At 46.7% G+C, this 27,610-nt stretch overlaps 1 protein-coding gene across 1 annotated transcript in view; it reads left to right on the top strand.

Annotated features, from left to right (window-relative positions):
* The window catches only part of CADM1 (cell adhesion molecule 1), a 172,530-nt gene that overhangs the window by 130,261 nt on the left and 14,659 nt on the right, over nt 1–27,610 (top strand). The window contains 4 exon segments of the mRNA XM_030021598.2: nt 4,775–4,874; nt 7,878–8,050; nt 12,073–12,144; nt 22,785–22,817. Coding sequence (XP_029877458.1) covers nt 4,775–4,874; nt 7,878–8,050; nt 12,073–12,144; nt 22,785–22,817 — 378 coding nt within the window.

Here is a 27,610-nt window from a genome sequence, read left to right as displayed (position 1 = left end):
AGCACGTGGGAAGGTGGCTTTTGGCTGTTTTCCAACCTCAGCTGGGAGCGCATCGGCCGGGAAGGGTTCACTGGTCTGTCGGTGGTGGTGGTTGGCAAGGGTTAGGAGTCACCTGGGCTTCAGAAAAGAAGCAGTGTTCCCCAAAATGTTTTTCCTGTGTTATTAATGACTGTTTTGGTGCAGGTTTTGTGTTTAGAGTGGACAGATTGCTGCATTGTAGGAGCCCTATCACTTGCACAGAGATTGCTGGAGGACCAGGAGCTGCTGTGGTGTGATGATTCTGCTCTGGTATGATTGGCATGGCCCCAAAGAACATGTACCTCGAGTGCAATGCAGGTTTTCTATAGCAGCTTCTAGTAGCCCTTGTGCACAGTGAAATTATGGGATACGACCGCAGTTACATTTACTGCATGTCATTTCCTCGTTATGCATATTCTGACTGTATTTCATGGGAGAGGCATGACGGTGAGAATGTAACCACCTTTCATGTGCCTTCTTGCCTTTCCCAAGAAAACCAGCTTTTTATTTCGGCACGAGGTCGTACTCCCAGATAATAGTCATGCCTACTGCATGTTAGCGTCCTTGCTGGCTGCGATGTCTGAGAATTTAGCCACAGGGTGGGTGGCTAGAGAAACCCGTGCCACTACCACCTCCAGAGCACTTGCTGCACACCTCTAGGAGCTGCAGAGCTTATGCCAGCCATTGGAAAGAGGCGCTTGTGGGGGCTGGACGGTTGCCAGTGGCTTGGTTTTGGGTGCAGCCCCGCGGAGGAGCGGCGGGGTGGGAAGGGGGTGTGCGGCGCAGGTCCCGAGGCTGACCCAGCCGGAGCATCATGGTACCCTGGACACACGAAGAGGTCACGCTTGCCAAATCCATCTGGTGACGGGCTTTGAGATGGTGAGCTTGCCTGCCTTGGAGATTGTAGGTTGGCCTGATAAAAGGAAGTGGGTAGAAATAATAGGCTTAGGCTTTTGTAGGGCACTGGACTTTCTATAACGTTTTATCTTGGCCGATTAATGAGATCTAAGTATTATCGATGAAGCGCACATTTAAACAGATTAAGAAATCACTAACTGGCAGATCTCAAAGGATAGTCATTAGGGAGTAATCAGCAAACGATGGTATTTTTAGAGTGACTGCACTGGTCTGGGTGCTTGGCCCGATCCTGTTCAGTGCTCCCACAAAGCATTTGAAGTTCCTAAAAAGTCACTGTTAATAATTTTTTGCTGATGGCACAAAAACTGGGCGAGCAGCTTGTAAGAGGAAGAATTGGGACAAATGCAGAATAACTTGAGCGTCTTGGTAGCTTCCAAACCACAGAGCTTTAAAGCTATGCAACGTCAGTGGGTGCAGCCTGGGATGGCCGGTGAAATCCGGGGGGGAGATGTGCCCTCCTGCCTTGTCACCTGGGCTCCGTCTGAGCCATCGAGCGCCTGCCGCTTCAGCACGACGCCTCAGCTGGAGGACTCTTCAGCATCTCTGTTGCTTGAGAAATTACAGTAGAGTTGTTCGGCGGGGAGGGGGGGAAGGAGCGTTTTTCAGCACGGGGTCGGGCTGGCGTGCACCGTGACCGACCGGTGGGGCGAGGAGCGGGACGTGCTGTCCCCTCCGGGAAGGCTGTGGTTCCCCCGCTTGCAGACACACAGTGTGCCTGTTGTAAAAGAAATCTCATCAAACGCCGAATGGGTTTGTAATAAGTTTTTCAAATTGGTTGCTGCTACAGCGTAACCTTTAGACTACTGGTATTTAACCTTGTATATCACTCTTAGCTTTTGAATGAATTTAGCTTAATAAAGGTGCCTTATTAAATTACTAGGCTGGGTTTTTTAAGCCGCTAGAAAGAGGCATACTAGGAAATAGCTTTGGGTTGTTAGATCTAATTGGCTACTGGTGGAGTATGTAGCAGCTTAGATGCATAGATGCAAGCGTTTATTTTTATGTAGTAATCCAGTGGTATGATATTATGAAGTTCCAAGTCGAGGATTTCGGGCTGCTGGAATGCATTTGGTAGTAAAAACTCTGCTGCTGCTTGCCTTACGCCCTGGCTCACCATCCGAGATAGTGATTGTCCCAGATTATACAGCCGCAGATGCCGTGGCTAGAATGTGGCCTTTTTAACAAAGCAGCTAATAGGTGCCAAACTGCAAGTCCAGGCACTGAAAATCATCACGCCTTTACCAGTGTAGGCTACTAAATGTCACAGTCCTGTGTAGGAACAGAGCTCGGGATCCCACAGTGCTCGGCATTTTGCAAAGCTTTGCTACCAGAGTCCATAATCTGAAGAAAATACACTGACTTTGAGATGGGACTCTTAGCAGCAGAAGTAGAACTTAAGATTCTCTACAAGCATGTCCTGGAAAAAAAGGCACACGCACACACACACCCCAATTCTTGGTTGAAGCGTAAGAGAAATTTTTTTTGTATACCATAAGCCTGATTAGAATGTCAGTTTTCCCGAGTGCCCAGCCATCCTTCCGAATCCTTCAGACTTGTGAAGCATTTTCACAAGTGCCCTCTGTAATTACCGGCATGCTGGTGAGTCCTGCTTGGGAGGGACATTTACTGCGATAACTCCGTTGGGAATGCTCTCGTCTTCACGAGTGCGTGCACGTGTGCTAATAACGCCCAGATTTCTATTGCAGGTGACATCTCTGCGGTGTCCAGATCCAAGTAGTAGGGGTTCACTTTGCTGCTTTCATTTGTTTCATGAAGACTACAGGGCTGGAAAGCTGAAAGGGAAGGGCTTACCTCCTGTAGTTTTGGGAGAGCCTGCTTAGTCTGCAGTTCATTCTCAGTACAGCGAGCCTTCGGTGTATTCCTCTTGATTTCCATAAGTAATTGTCAGCTGGTAAACAGCTCATTAGAAATACTGAAATTTATCTAATGAAAACAGGATGGGAGCAACAGGAGAGGCAAGGTGCAGAAGACGTTATGCAGAGCTTTCTCATCACAGGGTGCTGTAGTCCTGTTCCCATGTCAATTGGGCTGAAAAGGTTTTCTGCTCTTTCTACAGCACAGAGTACAATAGCATCCATGTTTCTGGCTTGGGCTCGTAGGTACTGCCGCAAAGCAAGTAATAAAGAGTGAGCAGATGGCCAGGGGGGTGGGAATTGTGAATGAGAGCGGTGAGCGTGAGCGCAGCGTTTGAGATGCTGTTTGTGATTTACTTGCTGCATAATGCTCGGGTTAGCTCATCTTCCCGCGTTTATGCATTGTGTAAATGCTCGTGGCACAGACCAAGCTTAGTGCAGTATTTCAGCGCTGCTTTTTGCTTTCCTATGCTTTTCTTGTGCATGCTTGTGCTGCATCCCTCCCAGGGCTCCGAGGCCTGGACCGCCTTGGCTGGACCCACGCCTCGCCACGATGGGGGAGATGTGGGAGCCCAGGTACGCCGGGGACGGGTCTGGCTCCGGGGTTTGGCTCGAGGGCACGCTCGGAGGCTCTTTCACCCTCCTACAAAGGACCTTTTTTAGCTCAGCTCGCGCCTGGAACTCACCCTGGTCGCTTCCACATCTTCATTTCGCACGTGCAAAGGATTAGGTGTGTTTTTGGGCACGCTGAAGTCACCCGCATCTCCAGTGGAATTGGGACTCTGCACCTCGGACGCGTGACACCGCCGAAGCCTCGCACTCCCCACACGTCTGCCGTGGCTTCCAGCCGGCAGAGACGCCCGAGTTTCATAGCTGCGAGGAGCATCTGTAATGGGGATTAGTTTATAAAATGTTTGTGGTATAGTCATCTCAGGAGAGGATTTACTGGTGTAGCTTATTCCATTACTGAAAATTATGAGAGTTTAAATTGGTTAAATCCTGACATGGGGTTTTTTTTCTAATCTCTATTATTCCATAGGAAGCATGTTAATGAGTTAAACACAGTTAATAAAATGCAGCAAGCCAATATTTTTGGTAGCAGTTACTCTCAAAGGAAATAGAAACATTTAAATGGTTTCAACTTTTATGCATACTGATTTTTTGCCTGCCTTTGTTCCTTACAGTTGAGTAAATTCCTGAAAAATACATATGGCTTAATGGCATTTGTAGCGTTGAATTGATTTCTTGCACTGATAACATTTTAGCTACAGCTTAGATGGCGTTTTTAATCTGTGTTTCAGTTGTAGGGGGTAATGAATTTTTTAATTGTGGACTCTAGGTTTGTGGTATGGCTTTTTTTTTCCCCTGCAGGGTCTTGCTAAAGTGTTTTTGAGTTGGCTCCCTAACTAGAAATGCTTTAACTCTCTGTGTTTATTTTAGGATTTAGAAGAGCTTCGTTTGGACAAAATAAAACCTTCTCTTGTTTAAACAAAAGCAGCAGCGGCTGTGACTTCTTTTGGTGTTTCTAACAAGCGTCTCTTGTAAAGCCCAACGTATTAATATGCGTGGACACCAAGCGTTGTCATACAGTAATATATGATACACAGTAAAACCTATCAATTCTGAGCACCACAGATATCTCTGGTGTCACCTCGGCGTGAAGGCAAATGAGTTCCTTCGAGCTTGAGCGAGTTCAGAGATAAACTCTGGTGCAGCAAAACGTATTTCCCGGGGAAGCGCGGCACTCCGGCCGGCGTGCGAAGCGCTGCCAGCTCCACCTTCTCCTGCTGCCAGCCACTTCGGCTGGGAGCACGCGCCGCGCTCGGGCCCGGCAAGCAGTCAGGCAGACGGCACAGAGGGGGCCGAGAGGAGAGCGGCGGCGGCGACTGCCTCTTGCTGTGGGCGCGCGCAAATCTGATCCGGTGTGACGCGACGGCTTACGAACTGATGTTTTTGTCCTGCAGATAAGCCTCAAGTGCGGGTTTCTCAGAATTACCCGGTGCAAGGCCTCACCAGAGAAGGGGAGCCGCTTGAACTGACATGCGCAGCTTTTGGAAAACCACAGTAAGTTGGACGCTTCCCCAGGCTGGACCAGGTTGTCCGGCGGTGACGGGGTCATGCCGCAGAAGCACGCGGACGTTGGTTGGCCTCTGTTGCTATTGCAGACGCTCGATATGCCATTCTCTGCTGCGAAGATGATGTAACAGTGTGAAAGGGAGAGGTGCTTTCTGCACTTGAGCATCTGCTGCGCAATTAAGACGTCTATTTTGATTTGCATTTATTCCCATATAGCTAACGGCTGAGGGATTTCCACTCAAAGAGCTCCTAGGAGAGCTCTTGGCGGCCACCATGCAGCCAGCCCTCAGGTGCAGAAGGGAAAAGCCCCACAACTGTACGCCTCTTCCCCCAGGGAATGGCAGGGGTGGCAAGCGGTTGCAATTAATCTGCAAGAGCGAGGTCAGGGGCCTGCGTATTGAATCCCAATGAGGTGCCAGTACGCAGAAGTAAGCCCGGCACCAAAGAACGGAGCACTTGTAAAAGTGGAATGGATCCCTAAGGTAAGGCAGTCTGTCTTTCTGCTTGTATAGACTCTTGAGGTGATTTTTCTCCCTTTTTGGTGCCCTGTGTGGTTTTTATGAAATGCAAGTTTTATTCTTTCTCCTCTTCTGGCCGTGCCCTTGAGGCTTTCTTATGTAGTCAAAGAAATTTATGCATCAGGAAATCCTGGCAAGGGAGGGCAGATTTTCGTCCACACTTCCATTGTTGTTCTGATTTAAGTTTTGTCGACCTTTTTTTTTTTTTTTTTTTTTTTAATACTTCCTCTTCCACTTGGATTTATGGCTGTCAAGTATTTACTATCCTTTTTTATTTTCGTCATGTTCATAAGATGTCTGCAAACATCCCTGAAACCTGTCAGTGTCTCCTTGGTAGCGTGCCCAGAGCTAAGGAGTTACTGCAGGTCTAGTCGAACTGGAAGCCGTCTAGTTTGACAGTTCTGCTGCTGTGGGCAGCGGCAGGCAGGGTGCGAGCGCTGAGCAGCGAGGAGGCTTGGGATACTGTCATCCTCCACGGTAGTATACCTCCTCTCCTAGATTATTTTGTTGATTCCTGCTTCCCAGTTTCTTCTGCTCGGCACGAGGCTGACTCCTTCCCCGTACATTAGAGACTGGCACGTCCCCTGCCGAGTTCCATTTTAATATCTATTCCCTGCTCAGAGTCTGTCAAAGCCCCTTTGCATTCCTCCTCTCATGAGTAACTGCTGTTCCTCCCATTTGCTATCATCTGGGAATTTAATGAATAGGCTTCTTTACTTTTTTTCCTTCCAGGCTATGAATAAGACGTACACATGTTAAATAAGACAGACACATCTCCCCGGCAGCATGCCACTTAAAGTTACGGTGATGCTAGTAATGTGCTAGGAATTCGCTTATGTAGGTCACTTCACCTGTGTCTCAAAGCGGAAGAAAAGATACAGGAAAATAATGGGCTGTGTTGAGCTCGATGTTTTTAAAACAAAGATATTTCATAAAATCCTTTACAGAGGTTTAAGACAAACAGGGACGTTTCTCCAGTTAACCAAAATCATTTCTCTGCAAAATTTGGCAACATAACCATTGGGGGAGGGAAGCTCGGAGGAGAACAAAAGACCAGAGAGTAGAAATTTCTATTCTGGTATTAATACATGGTTAGATCAGACACAGCCCCCCCCCCCCCCCCCCAAGACTATGACAAAAGTGGGAAGATACTGAAACAGTCACTTTTAGGACATGTGGGGTGACACACGTCTGTGAGAAACAGGCTGCTGTGTAGTGCGCGCAGCGTGGGAAATCTCGGCACTCCAAAGTCACAAGTAGCCCTTTGAAAACCATAGCCAGGAGCATCCAAACCCTTTCCACCCTTATTGAGATTCAACTGCAATTCTGCTCTCTCAAGAGCTTCTGCCGCCCATGCCGTGGCTCGTGTGCTGACAGTTCAGAAGCAGGGAGGAGAGCGCCAAGCCCTCGTCCAAAACCAGATGTCAGCTTTGTAGCAGGCAGCTGGTACCCAACTGGTTTTGCTCAGTGTTGTATCCGTCCCAGTAGTGTGGCTGGGATGTTGAAACTTCAGCAGCTTCTACCTCATGACAGTAGTCTACCATCTGGGCGCTGGGCAAAGCCCGAGCTATGAGATACGTCCAGCAGCACGAGCTCCCAGCAAACGCCGACTTGCAAACTTTGGAACTAGGCAGGCTGAAGACTGTTGGACTGCCTAAAGCTCCCCTTTTAAGAGCTTATTGTTGAGTCACCCTGAAAGAAGCTGTAATTTTCTTGCTGGGGATGGCTGTCTCAGGAGCACCTGATGTGTCCCCTTACTGCTGCTTGAAGACTATAGTAATAATAAAAAAATTTAAAAAAAAAAAAAAAACAAAAAAAATACCACTCCCACCACCGAAGCCCCACAGCACTCGCTTTCTTTACTAGCTCTAACAAAACATCCTATTTCATTCCCTAAATGATGTAAACCTGATACTCCTTTTGGTTCCGTTAGCAAAGGGACGCAGGAGAGAGGCTGCCGGTTGGCCAGGTGGGACTGGAGGAGAGGAGAAAGGTGTTCCTCTCTTCTAGCACCTGCAACGCTCTTAGTGAGTGGCACGGCCACTGCGGAGGTAAACAGGTCCATCGCCTAGCTTTGTGGAAGGGCTCACATTTGACAAAAATGTACTCGTTCTGCCACACGCTGTCCAGATCTGCACTCAGAGTACCCTGTGGATGCACATTTAGTCCATAGCCTCAAAGATTTCAGGTTTACGGAAAAAGCAAATGATTAACCACTAATGACCTTTCTTCCTGCTTGCATTAGTGTTTTCCGAAAATTTAAGGTCTGGATACAGTTTCCTGTTGGGTTAAAATAAAGTTAAATTGAGGAAGCCCGACAGCATCTGGGCTTGAGTAGTGCAAAAAAGTATGTGTTATTTCTTTACAGTTTTTCTTGGTTTGGGCTTTCTGTCTGTGGATGAACTATTGAAGATGCCATCTTTACCATAGGAAAATAGTAATGTGCTTGTTTCTTTTTCTCCCTCCTCTGTAGGCCTACGGACATGAGGTGGTTAAGAGTAGATGATGAGATGCCTCAACACGTTGTAGTGTCTGGTTCAAACCTTCTCATTAGTAACCTAAACAAAACAGATAATGGTACATACCGCTGTGAGGCTTCAAACGCGGTGGGGAAATCACATGCGGATTACATGCTGTTTGTATACGGTACGTGAGAAAAACCACCGTTCTTCTAGACTCATTTACACATAATTGCAACATACCGCGCTCTGAAAGCTTTGACAGAACTTAACGTTTTGCTTAACGCAAGATTTACAGAGAGCTCCCAACACGTCTACGTTATACCGGGCTGGGGTAGGGGCTGGAAAACCATTTCTTTTGCTTCTGTAACTCTCGGTGTCGTGCATCGGGTGCAGAGCCTATTCCAGTGTCCGGTGAGCTCCTTCCTCCGGAGCTGTGCTTGTGGGCTTGCCGCGGCACTCACGTGCTGTCAGGTGAAGCCCAAGGAAAAGCCAGAGCAGGGACACGGGGAGAACTGTGAAGTTCTCTGGCCTGACAGTTCTCCTAGGACTTCTCCGATAATTCCTTTTCCTTTTTGTAATAGCTTCTCCAGTGTCTTCAGCAATGGGCTGGGGGTGGGGGGGCGGATTCCCAGTCTTTCGTTAGCAAGTTAAATTACCGAAGAATCAGCCAGCATCCCCAGATAATTACAAACCAGTAAATAAACTGGAGGAATGAGATGCCTTAAGCCTATCTGTGGCGGCTGAGCAGACACTAAAACATGCCTCAGCATCTTTTTAAAGCGCTATTAAGTACCTACTTTAATTCGTCCGTTCCTCTGCATTATTTTGCCATTGCTTTAAACCTTGTGCTCCTTTCACGAGGCATTGCATATAATGAAGATTCAGTAGGCACTTCAAGAGTGATCCCCCAGTTTAATTATGAGCAATTCCCTTGGGCTGCGTATTTAAACTTTATCCGTTAAGAGTGGTTATTGCGTGGCTGGGCTGAGCTTGTGGTGGGTATTGCCTGTTACTTGGATGGGACAGTGACGTGCTTTGGTTTGAAGTTCATTCCATGCATCAGCTGCTTGAAGCTCTGCAGTCCCAATTCTCTTGTACTTGCTCTGATCCAGACAAATAGTTGAGAACCTCATCTCGCCTGTCCAAATGCCACTTGCACATGAGCGATTTTAAGCCCAGTCTTAGAAACTTGCCCCAAGGCTGAAGATAATAGCAAAGCTACAGCTTTGAGCTGAAATTGAACTCATCTACCACATCATACAGGTAGTTTTCTAGTGCCTACAGCTCCAAAAGACTCCAGTTTACAAAATGAAGTCAGATGCGCGTTTATGATGGAATAATTGGTATGCTCATGGTATAAAAAAATACCTCGTTTACATCTGTGTTCAAAGAAACAACTAACATTGTGGAGAATAAAGAAGTTGAAATAGGGCACAGGCAGTTCCCCATGAGCTTAAAACTCGGGGAAGCCTACTGCCATAAAGCAGTTGTAGATGAGGTGGTTTCCTTTCTCCTATAGTTTTAGGTACCTCTTTTGGCCCGAGTGAGCGCTAGATGAACCCTCACCAATGTTAGTGACCTGGGATTTAGAGCTTGTAGTAACTCTCGCACTTGTTAGTTATTCTGTGTTTTGGATGTGGGCGAGAACTAGACCACACAGGACTTGCGCAGTGCTGTTCCCCCTCAGGATTAAATCCACGGGAGGAGACCTGAGCCGGTATTATTTGAAAGCAGATGTGGGTTCCCAGGGGATGTAAACCTGCGGACTCTAGTTCAGGCATCCAGCAGACATTTTGGCCACTTTTCGTGGTCTGTCAGGAGCTCGTGGGCAGATAATGGTTTTACATCCCATCACGTCCAGTTTCTGCATGTTCGGGAGTGTCCTGCTAGGATCTGGCACTCTGGACGGCATAAAGAATCCTTTTAACCCTGAATTTCAAAAGGAGAAGTCCAGAGCTGTTGGCGTGGAGGAAGCAGTTGGGCTGTGGCCGTCACCTGAAGCCTTTGGGTACAGAACCTAACTTGAGCTGTCGCTGAAGGCAAGTTCCACTGCTTGCCCAGAGTGTGCTGGTCTTGCCTCACTTGTCAATGGCAAGCATTTACATCTCCAGCCCCTGCCACCTTTCCCCACTACAAGACAGCAAATATTAGAGGCAGCACTGGAATCCATGTCCTTGCAGACACGTCTCTGTAGGCGTAGTGTGAAAGTTGGTGGGAGGATGTGCCTCGCTGCTTGTCCTCTGCCTCACTGCAGACGGGGCCGGCTCTCACTGCTTGTCGGTGCAGAGCTCCCGCAAATCATGTTAACTTGGGAACTGGGGGAATTACGGACACTCCACACCCGAGGTGTCGTCACGGAGCAGCGGTAGCCACAGCAGAGCCGTGGTCTGGCACACCTCCTCAAGAGGCAGGGCTGGCGTAGTCCCCATACCAAAGGCATACACATGCAGTTAAATGGTTTTGCGTGCAAATGGCTTCCAGCAGCCAGGGCTTGCAAAATAACTGCTGCTGAGCTGTGCTTAACACACCTTCCTCTGCTGCGCACATGGTATAAGGATGTCTAAGCGAATTGGCACATTCCGAAGGCATGTTCGTTTTTAAACTTCGTTCATGCTTTTCCTCCCTGTGGCAGTGGGCAGACACGTTTGCTAGAAACTTCCAGTGCAATTAGCACACAATATTTTTTTTTGCTTTTATCGAGGAAGAGTGCTGCGTGGCATCGTCCCCATGCAGTTTGGTGAAAGGCCAAGGACTTTCTTCCCCTGGTTCTGCTGTGCTTCAGCTGTTTCGGTCTCCACTGCTCCTGGGGAAACAAATGTATTAGGAGTGAGTAAGGAGTGCCCTGTCCTAAGTGTAGGGACTGGGATGCTTCGGATGTAGGGGAAGGACAATAACCGCTTACAATATAACTGCAAATAAGTGCTGCACAGTGAAGCGAACTCCGAAGTAATGTTTCTTAACTTTCGGGAAGTTGTATGGAATATAATAAAGGTGCAGCATATAATTAAAGTTCAGATGTCTTAATTAGGGAATCTGAGAGAGCTCGCTTGGAGATAAAAGAGTAGCAGATGTGTTGGTGATGAAAAGTTGACATGCTGTAGAGGAAACCTAAAATCAAAAGCCCATGAAATGTTTCATGCTCTATTATTGCCGAATGAATCCCTAGTTCAAAGTCTTCCCGACTACTTAGCGCATTCAGTTTGATCATCTGGGCATTGATACATATTTTTTCTTTTACATCTTCTCATATCTACCTTCTCCTGCCCAATAATTTTGATGAGGATGTGCCCCTGTACGTAACATACACGCTGTGAAGAGCAGCAGCGGTTTGAGTCTCAACAGATCACGTATGTCCGAGAAATGGTTATCCGTCACAAAGAGAAACATCACTGTATCCGTGTTTCTCATTACCACTGCCCTAGTAGCAAAAACAAGAGCATTCAGCTGAAATGGTCAGAAAAATACTGACCTTTTTTTTTTATTCAAAGATCTTGGTGAAATTCTTCATACCTTGAAATTGATATTAAGTAACAATGTTCTCATTTCCTTCTATTATTACTATCTTTGAAGTAGTTTTTAACATCCTGCTGCCATGTATTCATAGGGGAAGAATAGCGAAGTGAACGGCCCTGGGAAGAAAGTGAGATATATTCATGTGCTGTTGATATTTAGCCTGTTAGGCACAGCAGAGCCCCTCACACAAACCTCCCACCTGGATTTTCAAACGCATATGTAGAACACCAACAAAGCACCACCGTGTCTCTCTTTGTACATGTAAACTGTTCATTTTGTTGTGGAAAGCGTGCAGTTTATTTTTCTTATGCCTCTCCCATTCCATTTCTCTCTCTCTCATTGACTAATTTATGCTGGGTTTTGTTTATTTTTTTAATTTTTTTTTTTTAGCATTGTAGAAGGCAAAAAAGGGGGAGAGTTTTGGGGCCAGATTCTCCAGCTAGGGTAAGGCTGTGCACAGCTCCCAAGACGCGGGTTGAGCTCGAAGCCATGTCCAGCTGCTGAGGATCTGGCCCGCTGTCCTTAAAGCCAGCTGGGCAGTCACCATCTGGTTTTAGAGGAGGAAAGGCATCCGACAGCCGTGCTGCTTCTTAGCGTCCTTGTTTTTCTCTGATCACGATTGACCGCTGTTGTGTTCTGCTTGTTTTTTCTTAATTTGCTTTTTTATTATTTTCCTTTTTATATTTTATCCAGATCCCCCCACAACTATCCCTCCTCCCACAACAACCACCACCACTACCACCACCATCCCTACCACCATCACAGGTATGGTACCTTCATAACCATTGGAAATGTCCTGAATGTTTATTGTCTTTTATGTATGTAAGCAGAGCATGAAGCCTGGGGAAAAACAACAAAAACAATCACTTGCATATATTTTTTTTCTCAAATATGCCCACCGTACAGCGTGAGTCCTGGTCCAGCAGTTTGACGAGTTGGACAGTCCTTACTGCAGGTGTTTCTGAAACGTGGGAATTGCTATGGCAGAAAAAGCTATCAGTTCAGTTACTGGTGGCTAATATTGGGTACTTTCCACCGAAGTCTACAAACAGCCTTAGAGCTCACGTAATATGGGCAGTTGGTTCAGCCTCAACCCCCTCAGTATCAGTTTCTGAGCAATTTTTATGCAGAAGCAGGACATTTGGTCTTCAGTAACTTAATTCACCTCATGTGACTCAGGATGTTTTTTTCTCATGCCTAGGTGTTTGGTCTCTCTCTGTGGTAAGCCCTCTACCTCCCTCTCCCAGAAAAGTGAATTCCACCAGTCTTTTTTTATTGAGTCGAACACCATCTGTAGGACCCTTTTTGAGGAGCTGGCTTTTAGCATTTTGAGTTTTTCCCTGTCTTGCGGGAAAAGATGAATAAAAACAACCAGCTGATCACGAGACCCCTCTCTCTTTTACACGCATTTGTCATGCTTCCTCACTAGACCGGACTCTCTCCACTCATAAGGAAGGCCTTTCTGATTTTTTGTAATCATTTGCATTGTCATTTTTCTGATCTTTTCTATTTCAACTGCTGCTTTTGCTTTTGCTTGCCGTTTTTTTTTTTTTTTTTTTTTTTTTTTGAGGTAGAGGTGACAAGCCGAAGGTGAGAACGGACCATTGAATAGCTAATGGCATAATGTTTATTGTTGCTGTAAACCATCCCCCGTGTAAATGCCTTCACATTTTATTTGCTTTTATGACGTTGCTCAGCTGACTCTAACTGTCCTGCTCGGGGTGTTTTGTGGCTTCTTTCCTTCTGAGGTTTTTGCAACCAAGTCAGACTCCGCTGGCACGGACAAGCAATCGAAGCCTTTCTCTCAACGTGCCTTAATGCGCACTGCGTGTGCGCTGTCTGCCATCCACCATCGTGTTGTCCAGACGTTGCCATTCTCCGTCTTCCTCTTTCCAGGTGGTTATCAATAAAACCGAACTCCAGGCACCCAAGTTTGGATGCTTGAGACGCTCTACCATGAACGCTTCCCCATTTTGCGGTTTGATCGCTTTGTTTCAGTTCTGTTTTTAATTTCTTAACTTAACCAGCTTTCATTTCAGAGTAGGTTTCAGGCTTTGTCAAAGTCTCCTTAAGAGCCGTTTGCAGAGAAACTCGGTCCCGTGTGTCTCGGTGTAAATGGACACGCATACAGTTTTCTTTTGTTTTATGGTAATTTGTTAATGCTTTCAGTGAATTTGGGAAGGCTAAAAGGAAGAATTTGTCTTGATGCTCGATCGATCCCGTTAAGTTTACGTCGGTGCCTGCCGATACGAATGACTGTCCTTTTCCCGGGAACTGGATTATCATCAGCCTGTTGTTTGCAGGATTGCCCTAGGACTGGCTTCCAAAGCGTGCACGCTATCCTCACCTGCCATTTCAGGCTCCAAAGCAGTGGTTGTTCATAACAAATAGCAGTTTTGTTGTTTGCTCTTCCGCTGCAAGTGTTGCAACTAGTGAATTTTCAGTAGCCTCTGGGCTTCTAGGCTCTCGTCTGCAGTAGTTTCCTAGCTTTTTCATACTAAAAATAAGGAAGGGAGGCGGGTGGTTCTTGAAGTCAGAAATGGCTATCACCAGGCCTCCTGTCCGAGCTGGTTTCAGGTGCAGCGATGGTCTAGCTGCTGCTGTTGTGTTGCCCGGGTTTGGTAGTGGCCCCAGCAGGCTTTGTGCCTCGCTGGTGAGTCGGTGATACCCAGGAGCTGCTCACCACCCCCACAGCTACAGCTGGGCGGTGATCCTCGAGGCCGTGGCTCTAGCTGTAAGAAATCACTGTTGAAGTCCTCCTGCGGGTTTGCTTTGAATGTGGAGATGAAGGGGTGATGATGGTCTTCCGGGAAGGGAGGACCTTCTGGCATGGCATTTTCCCAGCTGTTTCTTCTCAGTAACTTTCCGTCGGAGCAAACCATTGGCCCGAGGATCAGCATGGCACTTTGTGAGGGTGCTGCACTGGGGGGAGGTACGACTGCACTGAGAAAAGATTAGACGCACACAAAGATGCGTTGACCAGCAGCTCTTGTGCAAGCAGAATTGTGGGTTGCTCTTTTTATTAGCCTAGGAGAAGTCCCTTGGGATCAGGAGTGTGTGGCTGTCCTACATTTTTCTCTCAGCTTTGTTTGCAACGATGGCAGATCTGAAGCGCAAAGCTCGCTGACATCCTCTTGGCAAAACCCGGGTGGGTCTCCATTGCCTCCTTGATGCCTTTCACTGATTCCAGCAGTTACCACTTACGGAAAGTTGGAAGAAGATTAGTTCGTGCCAATAACAGAAATTCTTATAATCTTCCCTGACGCCGAGCGAACGCTGAGTCTTCTTGATGTGAGTCTCCATATCTTCTGCCCACAAGTTTGGTGTGCTTTTCCCACAAAGGACAGCAGAGGCTTTGCCTCCCTTCTTGGTGCAGAGCCACGCATGTGTATGTTTTCCAGGCAGCAAGCAGGCAGTATGAAGCAGCAGAAACTTTTTCTCTTCAATAGCTAAGAGACTTGGTAGCTGGAAAAAATTAGGTCAAATTAACATAATCTCTAGAACTACATAGCATAGTAGTGTTGAAACACTTTTTAAAGCCTCAAGAGACAATTGATACCTTAATTCCCGTCATCACCAAAACGCTGAAATACTCTTCTAGTGTGATATAAGTGCTTTGGTAGCAGACGGGGCGTTTCTTGTCTCCGCTGGCAGGCCGGGTGCGAGTCGTCTGCCAGCCAGCCGGGTTGAAAACCATTCCTTAGGATGAGGGGGACTTCATATTATTTTATTTTGCCTTTTACCCCTACTTCTTGTATAAGAGTGGCCTGGTTCATGTCCCCTGAAACCATAGGGTAGTTCTGACGAACAATTGTCTTGCTTTAATTTTTTTTAAAAAAAAAGGAGGAGAGGGAGACCTGCACTGAAACAGTTTCTGTGTTCAAACTCGGGTTGGAGGTATGCCGTCATCTCTAGCAGCTGCCCCTAGAAAATTATATTCTTGGAAGCAGTCCTTTTGAGTTACGGGAGATAACTTATTCTGGATTCATTTTCCCCTACTAAGACTCTCCAGCAGAACAATCTCAGAGGGCTGCATTTGCTACTCCACGTGCCTGGTAAGTTACTCTTTTTGTGCAGGTTCCAATGACAGGCATCTTTCTTCCCTGCTTACGCGCAGTATTTCTACTCTACGTGTGTTCCGATGTGACACGTAAATGCGATCCTGTCCCAAAGAGTTTTATCTGTGAGCGGTGATAGACGCTGCTCAGCAAATACGAGCCAGAGCAGTAGGTGCAGCAAATGGGGAGAGGACAGGGAATGCGATGTGCAGGCAGGCGTATGAGGGAGCACGGTCGTTACTTCCCCCTCTAGCAGGGTGCAGTGTGCTCCCCCGTGAGCTCCCAGTCCCTCCCCAAACCCACCCAAGTCCATGCCTGGAGCGAAGGGTCCCTTTTTCGGCCCCTCTTGCTTGACGCATCCCAACCCTGTATCACTGCTGCCGTAGGCTTGACCTACAAAGGCACACTGAGCCGATAAAGCGGTTTTACAGCAGGGAGGTTTGGGGGAAGCTCTCTGAAAAGCTAACCTGCTGCTTTTTTCCAGAAGGAAAAGCTGAACAGTGGTAAAGTTTCCAAAACAGCGCGACCTTTAAAGCTTTTCCTCTGTCACTGTTGCTTTGCTTCAGTGTAGGTGCTTGAAAAGATTTCCTGCATGACAGTTTGATCTTTTTCGTGTATCCTCCAACTGCATTGATATTCCGACCATCCTTTGGCGTTTCAGCTGTTATCGCTCGCAAGCCCTTTTTTATCAGTTCAAATTGTCCTTGTGGCTTTGTTCATTAAGATGTACAATATGATACAGCAGAGCAAACTGCATAATTTGAATTACCCCTAGAGTCGTTGCTTGAAATGCTGCTTTTGGACAGCTGTTGTTTCCTGGGAGATAAAGGTTCTTAATAATAGCAAAGCCCTCATCTTTGGGCACAGTGCAGAGTGGAGCATTTTAGCCTGCCTTTTCAGGCATCGTTTTGCTGCCTTCTGGTCTTGCTTAGCACATACACCTCCGCGCCCCGGGATCTACAGTATTATTTGTACATGCAAATTTGCATTTATCACACTTTCACTGCAGATGGATCACGCAGGTGTCTTGGCAACAGTTTCGGTGGAGACCTGGGGGTGCAATGCGCGTGCACGTTACCAGTATTTCAAGCCTTGCATTGGATGCTACCGATTCTGCAAAGCCCCCGCTGTCCATCCTGCAGCAGTATTAACGGCAAGCTGGCAGATACCACCATGGCCTCTCTTTAATGCCATTTTAGACCCTATTTTAAAGCCCACAGGTCCGTGAGAGTATACGGGGGGGGGGGCGTTGAGGGAGCTGAAACATTGCAGGCAGCAGTTTTTAGCTTCAGAATTCCCAGAGATGCTGAAGCCTCCCCAACAAACTCGGTTGGAAAGCCCCAAGCCTGTGCTGTGGAAACACCCTCTGTTCCTTCTTGAGGCTGGAGATTTTTATGAGCAGGAGTAAGCAAGCTCTGTTTGACTTGGCGGTGTTTGGAAGTCAGCGAGCCCCAGAGCAGGAGCTGTTCATTGATGCCAAGTCCGAATACCACATCTCGACCGGGGCCATGGAGCAGCCGAGCTCTCTTTTTGCCCAAGTGGCCACGTGCTGCTGTGCCGGTGCTGGACGAGGGTGAATGGCTTCGTGTCAGCTGGGCAAAGGCTGGCTGGGTGCCAGCTCTGGGTGCTCCATGAAAAAACACAGTTTTGCGTCATCTTAGCTACCTAAGAAGTAATAATACATGGACTTGTGAAATCTTTGAGAAGAAATAGCGTAGCGGGTTTTCAAAGCCTGGATTCACACACCAGAAAACTTCCTCAAAGGGAGGAAAATGATGATTTTATCCTCAGTAGAAGTTTGTTCTTTTTTGATTACAGCTGGTTGTGTGAAAACCTACGTTGCATGGGGTTTATTCCAACAGTAATCCAAAAAGGCAGTGGGCAGGAAGAATGCAATAACAGTCATTCTTTGCTCAAATTACCTTGCAGTAGGTTTGTGGGAGGTGAAGAGGCAGCGTGGGGATTACTCAAGTACAGATGCACCAGCAGAATCGCAGGCTGCGCAGCTCATTGGCTGGGGTTGCTTGTGCAGGTTACTGCTGCTGGTGGTGGTGGTCACATGCAGCTTAATCCCACGTAGGAAATGGGTTCGTTCCCAGTCAAATCAGACGGTGGTGGTCCGCTCCCACCGGGCCGTCAGGGCTCTTTCATAGCTTTCTCTCCCCACTTTTCGAGCAGCCCTTTGGAGATGCCCACGCAGCAAAAGGGGAGATGGGCAGGTCAGCAGGAGCCACTGGGCACACCTGGTTTGCTGCCAGCTTGCAGCGTGTCCAGGTGCTTGATGCTACCATGCAGGGACTCAGCCCAGTGATTTGTTCCCCAAAATTATTTATTATTTAACTTTTGCTTTCCATTGAAGCTTCTGCATGTCCCTGGTAAAATGTCAAGTCAATTTAAAGATGATACGGCACTCTTCTGACATTTCCGTCCAGGATGTGACCGCATTAAAGGGAATAAGAGAAGACAGACTAGCTGTCAGGCCTGTTACAGAAAATAAAATGAAATAAAATTCAGCCTTTTAGTACCGTGTCCAGTCAGGAGCAGACACGGTACTGTCACGTCTCCTGTTACCGGTGGCAAGGCAGCATAAGCGGAGCAGAAACCCTCATTTTGCTAGGCAGAAAACACGTACATTCAGGAGAGCAAGGGCAGAGAGAGCCGGGCAGAGGACCTGTCCCCTCTCGGGCGACACGGGCTGGCTGGGGGTAGAGCACCGAAGGGGTCAGGGCTGGCATGGGGCTCATACGATGCCGGCCAGTGTGGCGGGCCACCATCTGAACCCAAGGTCTTTTCGGTTTCGGCAGAGCAGTGGGAGCAAACGCCCCTGCCTGCACAGCGTGGTGTTGGCTTCTGCGTGAAACTGTGGGCAGGTATGACATTCGCAAGGTTGGGATTTAAATAAAACCCAAATCCTCGCAGATCTTTATGGAAAAACATGAAAAGGCGTAGCCAGAGCCGCAGCGCTCATTTCGGAATATTTTCGTTCTTGTCACATGCAACTTCCATACAGATTGTGATTATTTTTGTGAAACATCTGGTCTGCAAATCAAACTGTCTCTGGGGTGCATTGCAACACGCCTGTACACAAAAGCTTTCAGCGCAAGTTGGAATCGCTTTACGGAGGATCATCATAGAGTATCGTAATGCAAAGTACATTTTCATCCGTCCTTCCGAGGAGCATTTAGCAAGGGAGGCTTGCTGTGCTTTTGCGCTTGGCGCGTTTTTTGAGCAGTTTTGCCCCTCAGACCGCTCTCGGCGGTGTTACTGGAACGTAAGCTCTCTGCTGATGTCCAGCAGGTGTTTGTTCAGTGGGAATGATGGGATTTTTGTAGTGCTTTTTGCTAGCCTTAAGGACCTGAAACAAAGCTGAAATCCTTTTTCTAATACTGCATGCTGGTCCCTAAGGCTGCTGTTGAAACAGCAGCGTGAAGGAATTTATGCTCGCCCTGGTCAGTAGATGTGAAGTAGTCTGGAAAACCAGGAAGAATAAGAGCTCCACAAGTCAGTGCTCAGATCGGCTTTTGTTTTCAGATCAGAAAGCAATTTAAAAAGTGATATATTGAATGGATATCTGTACTTATTAATACGTCTTTAAATTAAAAAAAAAAAGTGTATTTTGCCATTATTTTGATGATGTGCTGTTGTAATTCTCTTTACAATAGCTGCGTGTTTCTAAGCTCCAGTGTATTGTGTTTCTGTAAGGCTGCAGCACTGCAGCTCGAGCATTCAAGTCGGTGAATTTAATTTTGCTGCTGGGGTTTTAATATTCTGCCATCATGCTTGTTCTGTTTGAGGCTGTGGACTAATTACGGACCGGTTTAAAGGGCCCAGTCTGTCACACTCTGCAAACAGTTTGAAGTTGGACAGAATCCATTTGAAAAAATGAGGAGACTTAGCGATGGAGCTTGTAACTCAAGTAAATGTTGCCCAGATGCCTTCACATAGTAATTTTATAAATATGTGTATATATGTGTGTGTGCGTGTGCACACGCACTCTTGTGTAGCTACCTAAGGAAGTGGTGAGTGCCTAAAACTTGGGTGTTGTTCGAGTTTTCTTAGCTGGCAGATAGCACAATCTGTATTGCGAGATGATGTGCCTTAGTGTCTTCATTCGAGAGCTGGCCACGTTAAACTCTCTTCTTATGACCGATGCTAAAAAGAAATCACGAGTGAGAGAGATATGCAGCTTTATAGAGGGTAATGGTTCCTTTCTTGGATACCTTCTTTAATTATAAACCAGTCTTCTGGTGAATTTATGTAGACATAGATTTCGAAACACTGTTGCATTGCTTTACTTCTCCCCATACAGCACATTTTGTTGTCTTACTGATTAGAATCAGGAAGAGAAGCCTTTATCTTAAGATGGAAAGTACCACGTTGAGCCTCTTTATGTGCTTTCTACCTCCTCTGCTTTCCCGTGTCTTGTAAAACAGCCCTCTTTCCAGCGCCAACTTACCGTTTTAAATGATAAGCATCAGCTTTGTGGGATTGGGTGATCTTTAAGGTCCCTTCCAACCCAAACCATTCTATGATTCTATGACGCATGACTGCTCTTCATCCCTATGGCTGAGGACCAGAATGGTGCTTTTTGGTGATGGCAAAGCCTTTCATTGGCTTCGTTCAACCTTAGTTAAGTCAGAAGCATATCAAGGACTTTCTTGTTGGTCCCTGTTTGAGGAGAAGAGATGATTTTCCTTCTAGGCCATGGGGCAGAAGCCTAATCTCCAGGATGCCGTATGTCTGGTCTGGCGTATAAACGTGGCTATTCTTGGAGGTAAAGTAGAAGTCAATGGCACGTACCTGGAATACAGGAAAGCACGTTTAAAGTTAGCCAGTCCGTCTTAAAATTAGAGGTTGTCTTAGCAGCAGCATTGCAGGGCCGGGGCTGTTCCTTCCTATGTCAGGCAGAACAGCAGCAGAGTCTGGTGTACGCAGTTTTATGTGGATTCATTAATTTTGTACCGAAGCAGCAGTGACAATTTTTCTCTCCTTTGCCATGCAACCACTGTAGTTGTGCCTGTGTCGGGGGGCATTCGTTGCTTTACTTTAATGTGAGATTATTCCTCTTCGGAGCACTGTGTGTATACAATCCTTCTTCTCAAAGAAGACTCTGGGATTGAAAAGGACTTCCAGAAAACTCATTCTAAACTTTAACTGCTCTGTGTTTCCTATTGCAACCATCCAAACCATTTGCTAATCATAACTTTGTCATTCCAGCTGCAGCCAACATGTTGTTTGACGTGGATATTTGTTCGCACTTACAACCGCTTGAGAACTTTATTTTTTGTAACCTGTTGGTCTCTGTCCCCAGACGGGGAAGCGAGATGCACTGTCCAGTTTGCACTGTTTCTTGACTAATATCTCTTCCAGCACGTGAATACAAGTTTGCTTTCAGCAGATTCTCTATTTAGTGTCAAAGCTGACGTAACTTTTTTTGTTTCAGGAAGACAGTAAATTGAAACTATTTATAGATGCCAAGATGCTATCTCAGGAATTAATACTCAGTCTTACAACCCTCTCTAAACAACGACTTTCCCCCCACCTTCACCACCATTTTCCCCTTCACCATTTGCTTGGTTAAAACGAGGCATCGTTTGGGGATCGCTGCCCGAAAACAAAGAAAAGCCCCGCTCTCGTTCTCCTTTTTGCTTTGGAAGGCTTCCCTTGCAGCCTCCGCCAGAGCTCCCAGCAGGAGAACAAGTGTGAGCGCCTTTAAGCATGCGTTAGATTTGATTGCCAAGATGAGAACAGTCGATGTTGGCAGTGGCAACAGGCTAATGACGGCTTGATAATCTGTTACACCAATCTCGGTGCAGTTTGTTAAATTGTGTAGGGTTTATTTGTTTTGCTTTCATAATTAAAGCATGTAGACCTTGTATCTGTAAGTATTGTGTATTCCTTGTATGATTCTTGTCTTCACTGGTGCTTCAGAAATTCAGGCCTGGGCTGTCCTCAGCTAAATTGCAAAGGAGCGGGTCCTCCTTTTTCCACTGCTGCCTCTGAACGTGCAGGAGGACTACCTGTCCTAGGGTTCTCCGGACAGCATGTTAACGAGGGGAAACGCCAATGTCAATTGTCTGTCGTTGCCACAAAACTCAAGCTCCGGGCTGGTTTGCAGAAACACGCAGAGTAGAGCGCTCCTCTACACTCATACGATTTTATTCATTTAAACATTGCCTGCATCGAACCAAGGAGGGTTGTGCGAAACCTGGGCTTTGCTGTTGGCTCGAGGGGGTCGGCAGGGATTTGCAGAGTTACAGTTATGTGGTGAGGAGCCAGCCTGCTAAAGCAAGCAACCAACGTCACCAAATACATAGAACCAGTTGAAAAGTAAATGTGTTTCAATTGCTAAACAAGCCAGTAATTTGCGTAGTGTGAATAAATACAATTTAGAGCTGTTGGCTTAGAGGAAGTAACGTAGGACACTGTCAGAAAAAGCCTTCAGATTTGGGTCAGTCTTTACAACTGCCTGTTGCAAACACCCGTGAAGAGAGGAAGCATCTTCGGCAAGGCAGCAACCCCCAAGAAATTTCCAGTGGTACATGATACGTATAGAGTAAAGTCAGCTTCAGACTGATGACCAAAAATGTCCCGTGTATTTTAATTGCCAGTAAGCGTTAACCAGTTAACTGTTGCGGTGGAGGGACTGGTAATGTGTGTCTGCATTTGCCAATTCTAGAACAAGGTTTTTTACGCTGAAAGAACCGTGCATCTTACAGGTGCGTGGTTCGGTGTAGCTGAGGCAGAGGGCCACTCATGCCTTCAGTGCTAGGTGTGAGGTTTCTAGCAGTCTCCTCAATTTTAGCATTTGCCTGCCGCCTCTGAAACGGTCTGGGTTCAGAGGCTGTGCTGCCTACTGACATGCTGGGAGGTTCCCTGCATTGAATGAAGGAGGAGAAGAGGTGGGAATGAATTGGGCCCTGGCCCCTAGCGCTTTGGTGAAGGCAATGTTTGAATGCGTAAAAATGCTTTTCCAAGTGTTGGCTCTTTGTCCTGGTCTTGAGCTTCTGTTTTGGTCCCTGCCAACTAAAGCGTTGGTGTCGGTGTTCTCCCCTGTCTCCTGTTCCCCTGACTTTGCAACCACCAGTAATTGTTCTGGCAAGGTCCTGGAAAAAGAAAAATTTACTGTTTTCCTCAGGCTCATAGCTTTTGAACTGGAGGCATGTCTTCTAAACAGTGCAACTCACTTCAAATGCTTTTTGCCTTTCATTTGATTATTGCTTGTCACGCAATGTTCTTTGAAAGCTTGCTCATATATTATCTGTTCCATTTTTTCCATTTTCCCTTTTTTTGCATGCTGTTCCTCCTGTTTCTTCCCTTCCTCCAATCCTCTGTTCCCGTGTGTAGACACAACGGCGACGACAGAACCGGCAGTTCACGGTTGGTATCACATTCCTGTTTATCTTATTTCTCAGCGCTGCTGAGTGGCAAGACAAGCCTGGGAAGGGGAAGCAAAAAAGGGAAACGTAGTCTTCAAGGGAAAACCGTGTTTCAGGTGGACTGCTCTCATAAATATAACATCATTTTTAAGGCTGGAAAGTCTGTCTGGTCTTGTCATTTCTGTTGTGAGCTCCACAGCTGGTTGTTCCAGTGCCAGGCAAGCACCGATCCCCCAAGGCCCGTGGAAACATGTACAAGCAGTGCCGAGGAAGCGAGCGATTCTCCACTCATCTTGATTACCGGGGTAATCACTTCACGCATGAAAAAGAAATCCGGCTTTTGAAAACAGGAATTCAAATTTAATTTTTTATAAGCTGCTTGAAATCTTGAGCATTTTTCTTTCATTTTAAGTTTATAAGACAGCACGTCCAGCAGGTCCGCCGGTGTGGGGCAGCGTTTGGTATTCCGGGGATGCTCCGCAGAGGAGCGCTCGCCCTGGAGGTCAGCAGTGAAGTTGGCGTTATTACACTGCAGAAGGAGATTTGGAAAACAAATAGCAACACTTTCCTATCAGCATAGCAGTCTAGCAAACTAACCCTTCTCATCTGCTCAAGGCAGCCTAGCTAACAGCTTGACAGCTTCCTTAGCTTCCTACATTTTCGAAGCGAGCCCAAATAATCACTTCAGGCTGAAAGTTGAGCATACCGGGTTTTGGCACCAGCTCACTTTTCAGCTAAAGAACCAAAACCTCTGACAATTTTCATTAAGGCTAATCCATATTTGAGTTCGCTATTTTAGTTTCTTTTAATGCTGATAAATCCACTGTTTCTTTTGTTGACAGAAATCCATAATGCACAACCACCTCTTTTTCCTGCCTCCTCCCAATGAGGCCTATCTTGGGCAGTGACAGAGGGAGGACTGAGTAAAGTGACGGTTAGGCAGTGCTGCCCCGTATCAAGTGGAGGGACATGTAGTTCTTGTCCCAAATAACTTACTTGGATGTGTTTCCCCACTTGACATAACCATTGGAAGCCTTCAGGCATACTGCTGTTTTCTATACATTGCCGATCTCCCCACATATGTTTAATATCAAGATTCGACATCGGTAATTTTGTGGCTACTGCAACGGAAGTCATGGCAAGGTAATAAAAGTCCAAGTGACGTCTCATCCTGCACTACGGTAACACTCACAAAAGTCAGGTGAAGGCAAAATGTTAATCACCCTGTTGTTAAGCTGTGGGGAAAGCCTTGAAGAGCTGACTTTGAAGATGGTAGCACAGTATAATTCCCTGCAGGTCTGCTCAGTTGCGCTCACTCAGGTGTAAGGGTCCGACTGCTCCTTCAAAGTACCAGCCTGGTGCTTCGCTTTCTTAGAAGTGGTCTGAGAGCGGTCAGGAAAGTCAGGAGAGATGCGGGGCTCAGCCTGAAAGGAAGCCAGGCACCATCCCCCTTCCACTCTCTTAGCCCCGTGATTCTGGTCGTAGCGAGCGCTTTGCACCACGCAGCGGTGGTTGCCAGGTGTCCCGCTTCAGCAGCACTTTGAGGCAAGAGTAGAGGGAGAGTCTTCAGCACTGCTCCAATTTGGCCAAGATACTCTGCCTTTAGTGTTAGAATTTGCCGAGAAAAGGTAGATGTATTCAGGCAAAAGAATAGTGGCCTCTGCGGTATCAGAAAATAGTACCATTTTTTCCCATTTTTCTCAGACAGCCCTAGAAATGCACAGGTACGGATGTTGATCCCTAAATTTCGGAAAGATCAGGCAGCTCTGGCGCTGACATGACTTCCGACGTCACTTCTAGATGTCTTGGTGAGCCTTATCTGATGCCCAACTTGGGTTAATCTCTGATGTGAAGGCAAGCTGGGAAGGCTCAGCACCGTCACTGAAGGCAGAGCTGTGGCGCAGCATGGGTGATGCAGAAGGGGACGTGCAGCCCCTTTCTTTAATGCAATTCCCGATGGCTTTCATCATTTTTACTTGTATTGGGGAAAGCCACAAAAAGCATGTTTTTAACTCGAGGACTACCTTCCTCCGTCGGGGAGGACTGCTGCTGCGAGGAGATTGACAGCTGAAACGACAAGCCATCGCAGTCAAACGAGCTGCCGCAAACTTTCCTGCCTTAAAACCCAGCTGTTTTTTTCTGAAGTCCCCTGCGCTTGCCCTTGTGGGGTGCTTTTCCTGTGAAGACTCTGGGGTTTCTTTCCAAGCTTGTGTTGCTGGAGTGTGTATGGAGTATACCAGGTGTTTCTGTATGTTGGCCATTTGTTTTTACCAATGTCCGATGGGAGTGAGCATGTCTGTGAATGACTAGAAATGCATGGGCATGAACTACAGCCAAATGGATTTTCTCCAAAAACAATTTTAAATGAATTGGGGCAAGGAAAAAAAAAAAAAAAAAAAAAAAACCAAAACCAAAAAAAAACCAACAACAACAAAAAAAAAAAGAGATTGATAGCAAAGAAAACAAAATGTAAGGCTAGTGTGGAACCAGCACAATACTTCAATCGGGGAAAGGATTTTTGAGTCATTTAATTTTTTGGAGTGTATCCTAGAGGACTGGGGGGGGGGGGGGGGGGAAGGAGTCCTGTATGTGTGTGCATGTCAAAGCGGTAGCAAAGCCCCTGCCATTCCTGTTTCCTTCTGGAATGGAGTTGACAGCAGCGATGCATGAGTGACTTAAAGCACGAACATTGTTAACTCTTTTGTTGAAAAATGAGAGCTTAACTGTAAATTTTCTGATGCCCTTTCTCCTTTCTCTGCACTGTTCATTGCCAGAACTCCAATAACAGCATGGTCATGGCCGGCAGGAAGGCTTGTGCTTCTGCTGCACCGCACTAAGCCGGGTTTACCGAGCTTAAGCCCTCCTTCCCTCTCATTTTGCCCTTCACGGTGTCAGGGTGCCAGCGGGGCTGAAATCACAGTTCCCTGCCTATTTGCAGCTGAAATATGGGCAGACCTTGGTGGAGCCAGGAGAGTAACGTTTCTGAGAGTCTGCCACTGCTCAACCTGGAAAGAAAGCACTTTTTCTGCAGTGCCCTTCCTTTTCTTCTTTCCTGCCCCTCTCCCCCTCAAAATCGACGTACCAAGTTTTTCATTTCCCAGCTGCCACTACTCCTCGGCCGGCTGGGGAGCTCGGCCTTTGTAGGGCCGCTGCCCCTGGGGGAACCCTTTGGGCGAGGTGCCTGGCTCGCGTTTTGCCCCCTGCACAAGCAGGACATGTATAAGCAGCCATGACCTTATACATGACGGTCTTCTGCTACAGCAAAAGCCATGACTTAATTTCGCCACTTCTTCCCAAATTTTGACCCCGCCCTGTTGTAAGCAAAGAGCATTAAAGAGCTCCCGAATGGTTTTTCAAGACCACGGGCAATGCCCATTACGAGGAGTGACGCTTGCTGCGTAGCTGTCTTGGGGCAGCCCTGTATGTAAGTACGTGTGCTCGGCGATGGGGAAGCTCAGAGCTGCTTTTCAGCTCCCCCACCGAGGCAGAAAGAAGGCGCTGCTGCCTCAGCACAGGCAGAATTCCTGCTTGTCCTCATGAAAAGGTAGGGTGAAAAAAATCTCTTCTGAAGCTGGCAAAGCAGGAAGTCTGGAGTGAAGGTTAAAATAAGGAAAACATCCCAGTCATGAATGAAGAGTGACAAGAAAATGCCTTGTCCGCAATATAGCAGGTAAATTATTTTATAAGCTGGAAAATCTTCCCCGAAGGCCCATATAAATTTTTAATTGCAGCCTCAGCAGGGTTTTGTACGAGAACATTTAACACTACCGTGTTAAGCTCTTGTTGCTTTTTCCGATAGCACTCAGTCTCCGAAAAGGAGTTTTACTTGGCTGAAGCCAAAAGCTGAGCCGTGCCAGAGCACTCCTTGGCTTGCAGATCTCGCCAAATGCGACGCCATAGAAGGAAAAAGCCTCAGTACTTTCTGCATTGAAATTATCGAGCGGCTGTGCCTGTCCTGCTGCCTTTTTTCCTTTTGAAAATGCCCTACTTAAAAGTGCACCTAGTAGTAGAAACATTGCTAAATATATTTTACAGATCCAGTCCTTGGGGCAGTTGAATAAAACATCACAAAGCTCTCTGCACCTGTCTCTGTGCAGCGCCTTGCAGTACGCAGCATAAGGCTGAATCCCTAATTGGTTATTTACAGCTTGATAGGAAAGAGAAATTGTCTTTTCCTTAAAAAGTGGAGGTAGCTCCGGAAGCAGTACAAAGCAGCGCTCCGGTGATAGAAATCTGTCACTAACCGGTGTGCTGGTGTCGTTGTTTAACCCACTTGGGTCAGGCTGCAGGAGAGGTGGCTCGGCTTGCTGGGCGCGCCCTCTCAAGATTTATTATTTGCCAGGGAAACGGTAGCCGAGTGAAAAGTTAGCTTTCATTTATTGAACAGGAGTTGCGGCAGACTGAACTCATTCTGATCAGAAGTGAAAAGAAGGGGTTTTAATAGCTGATATGAAAGTTTAATGAGAAAAAATCAAGAAGTAATTTACCACGTATTTAAAATGCCTCACAACAGGTTTTAATACTGTTCGGTGGCATTTCGAAGTATACCAGGTGCAGGTAGACACGGAGTTGTCGAATTGTTAAATTTTCTTTTGAAAAAGTCTTTTTTTGCTTCATAAAAAATGCAACGTTGCCCTTTTTCATTATTGGGAAAATGTAGTTCCTCTTAAGTGAAAGGGAAGGCTCTACAGAAGCAATTTCAGAGAGATAAAAGTTGAATGGCTCCTCTTCCGAGCCCAGGTTTGCATGTCCAATGCTTCTGTGAGTCAACTGTAATTATATTGATATATTGTA

This window comes from Aquila chrysaetos, chromosome 8, assembly GCF_900496995.4.
Source record: "Aquila chrysaetos chrysaetos chromosome 8, bAquChr1.4, whole genome shotgun sequence".
Taxonomy (NCBI): Eukaryota; Metazoa; Chordata; class Aves; order Accipitriformes; family Accipitridae; genus Aquila; species Aquila chrysaetos.
The sequence above is the reverse complement of the archived record's forward strand: the minus strand, read 5'-3'. Positions and strand labels throughout refer to the sequence as shown.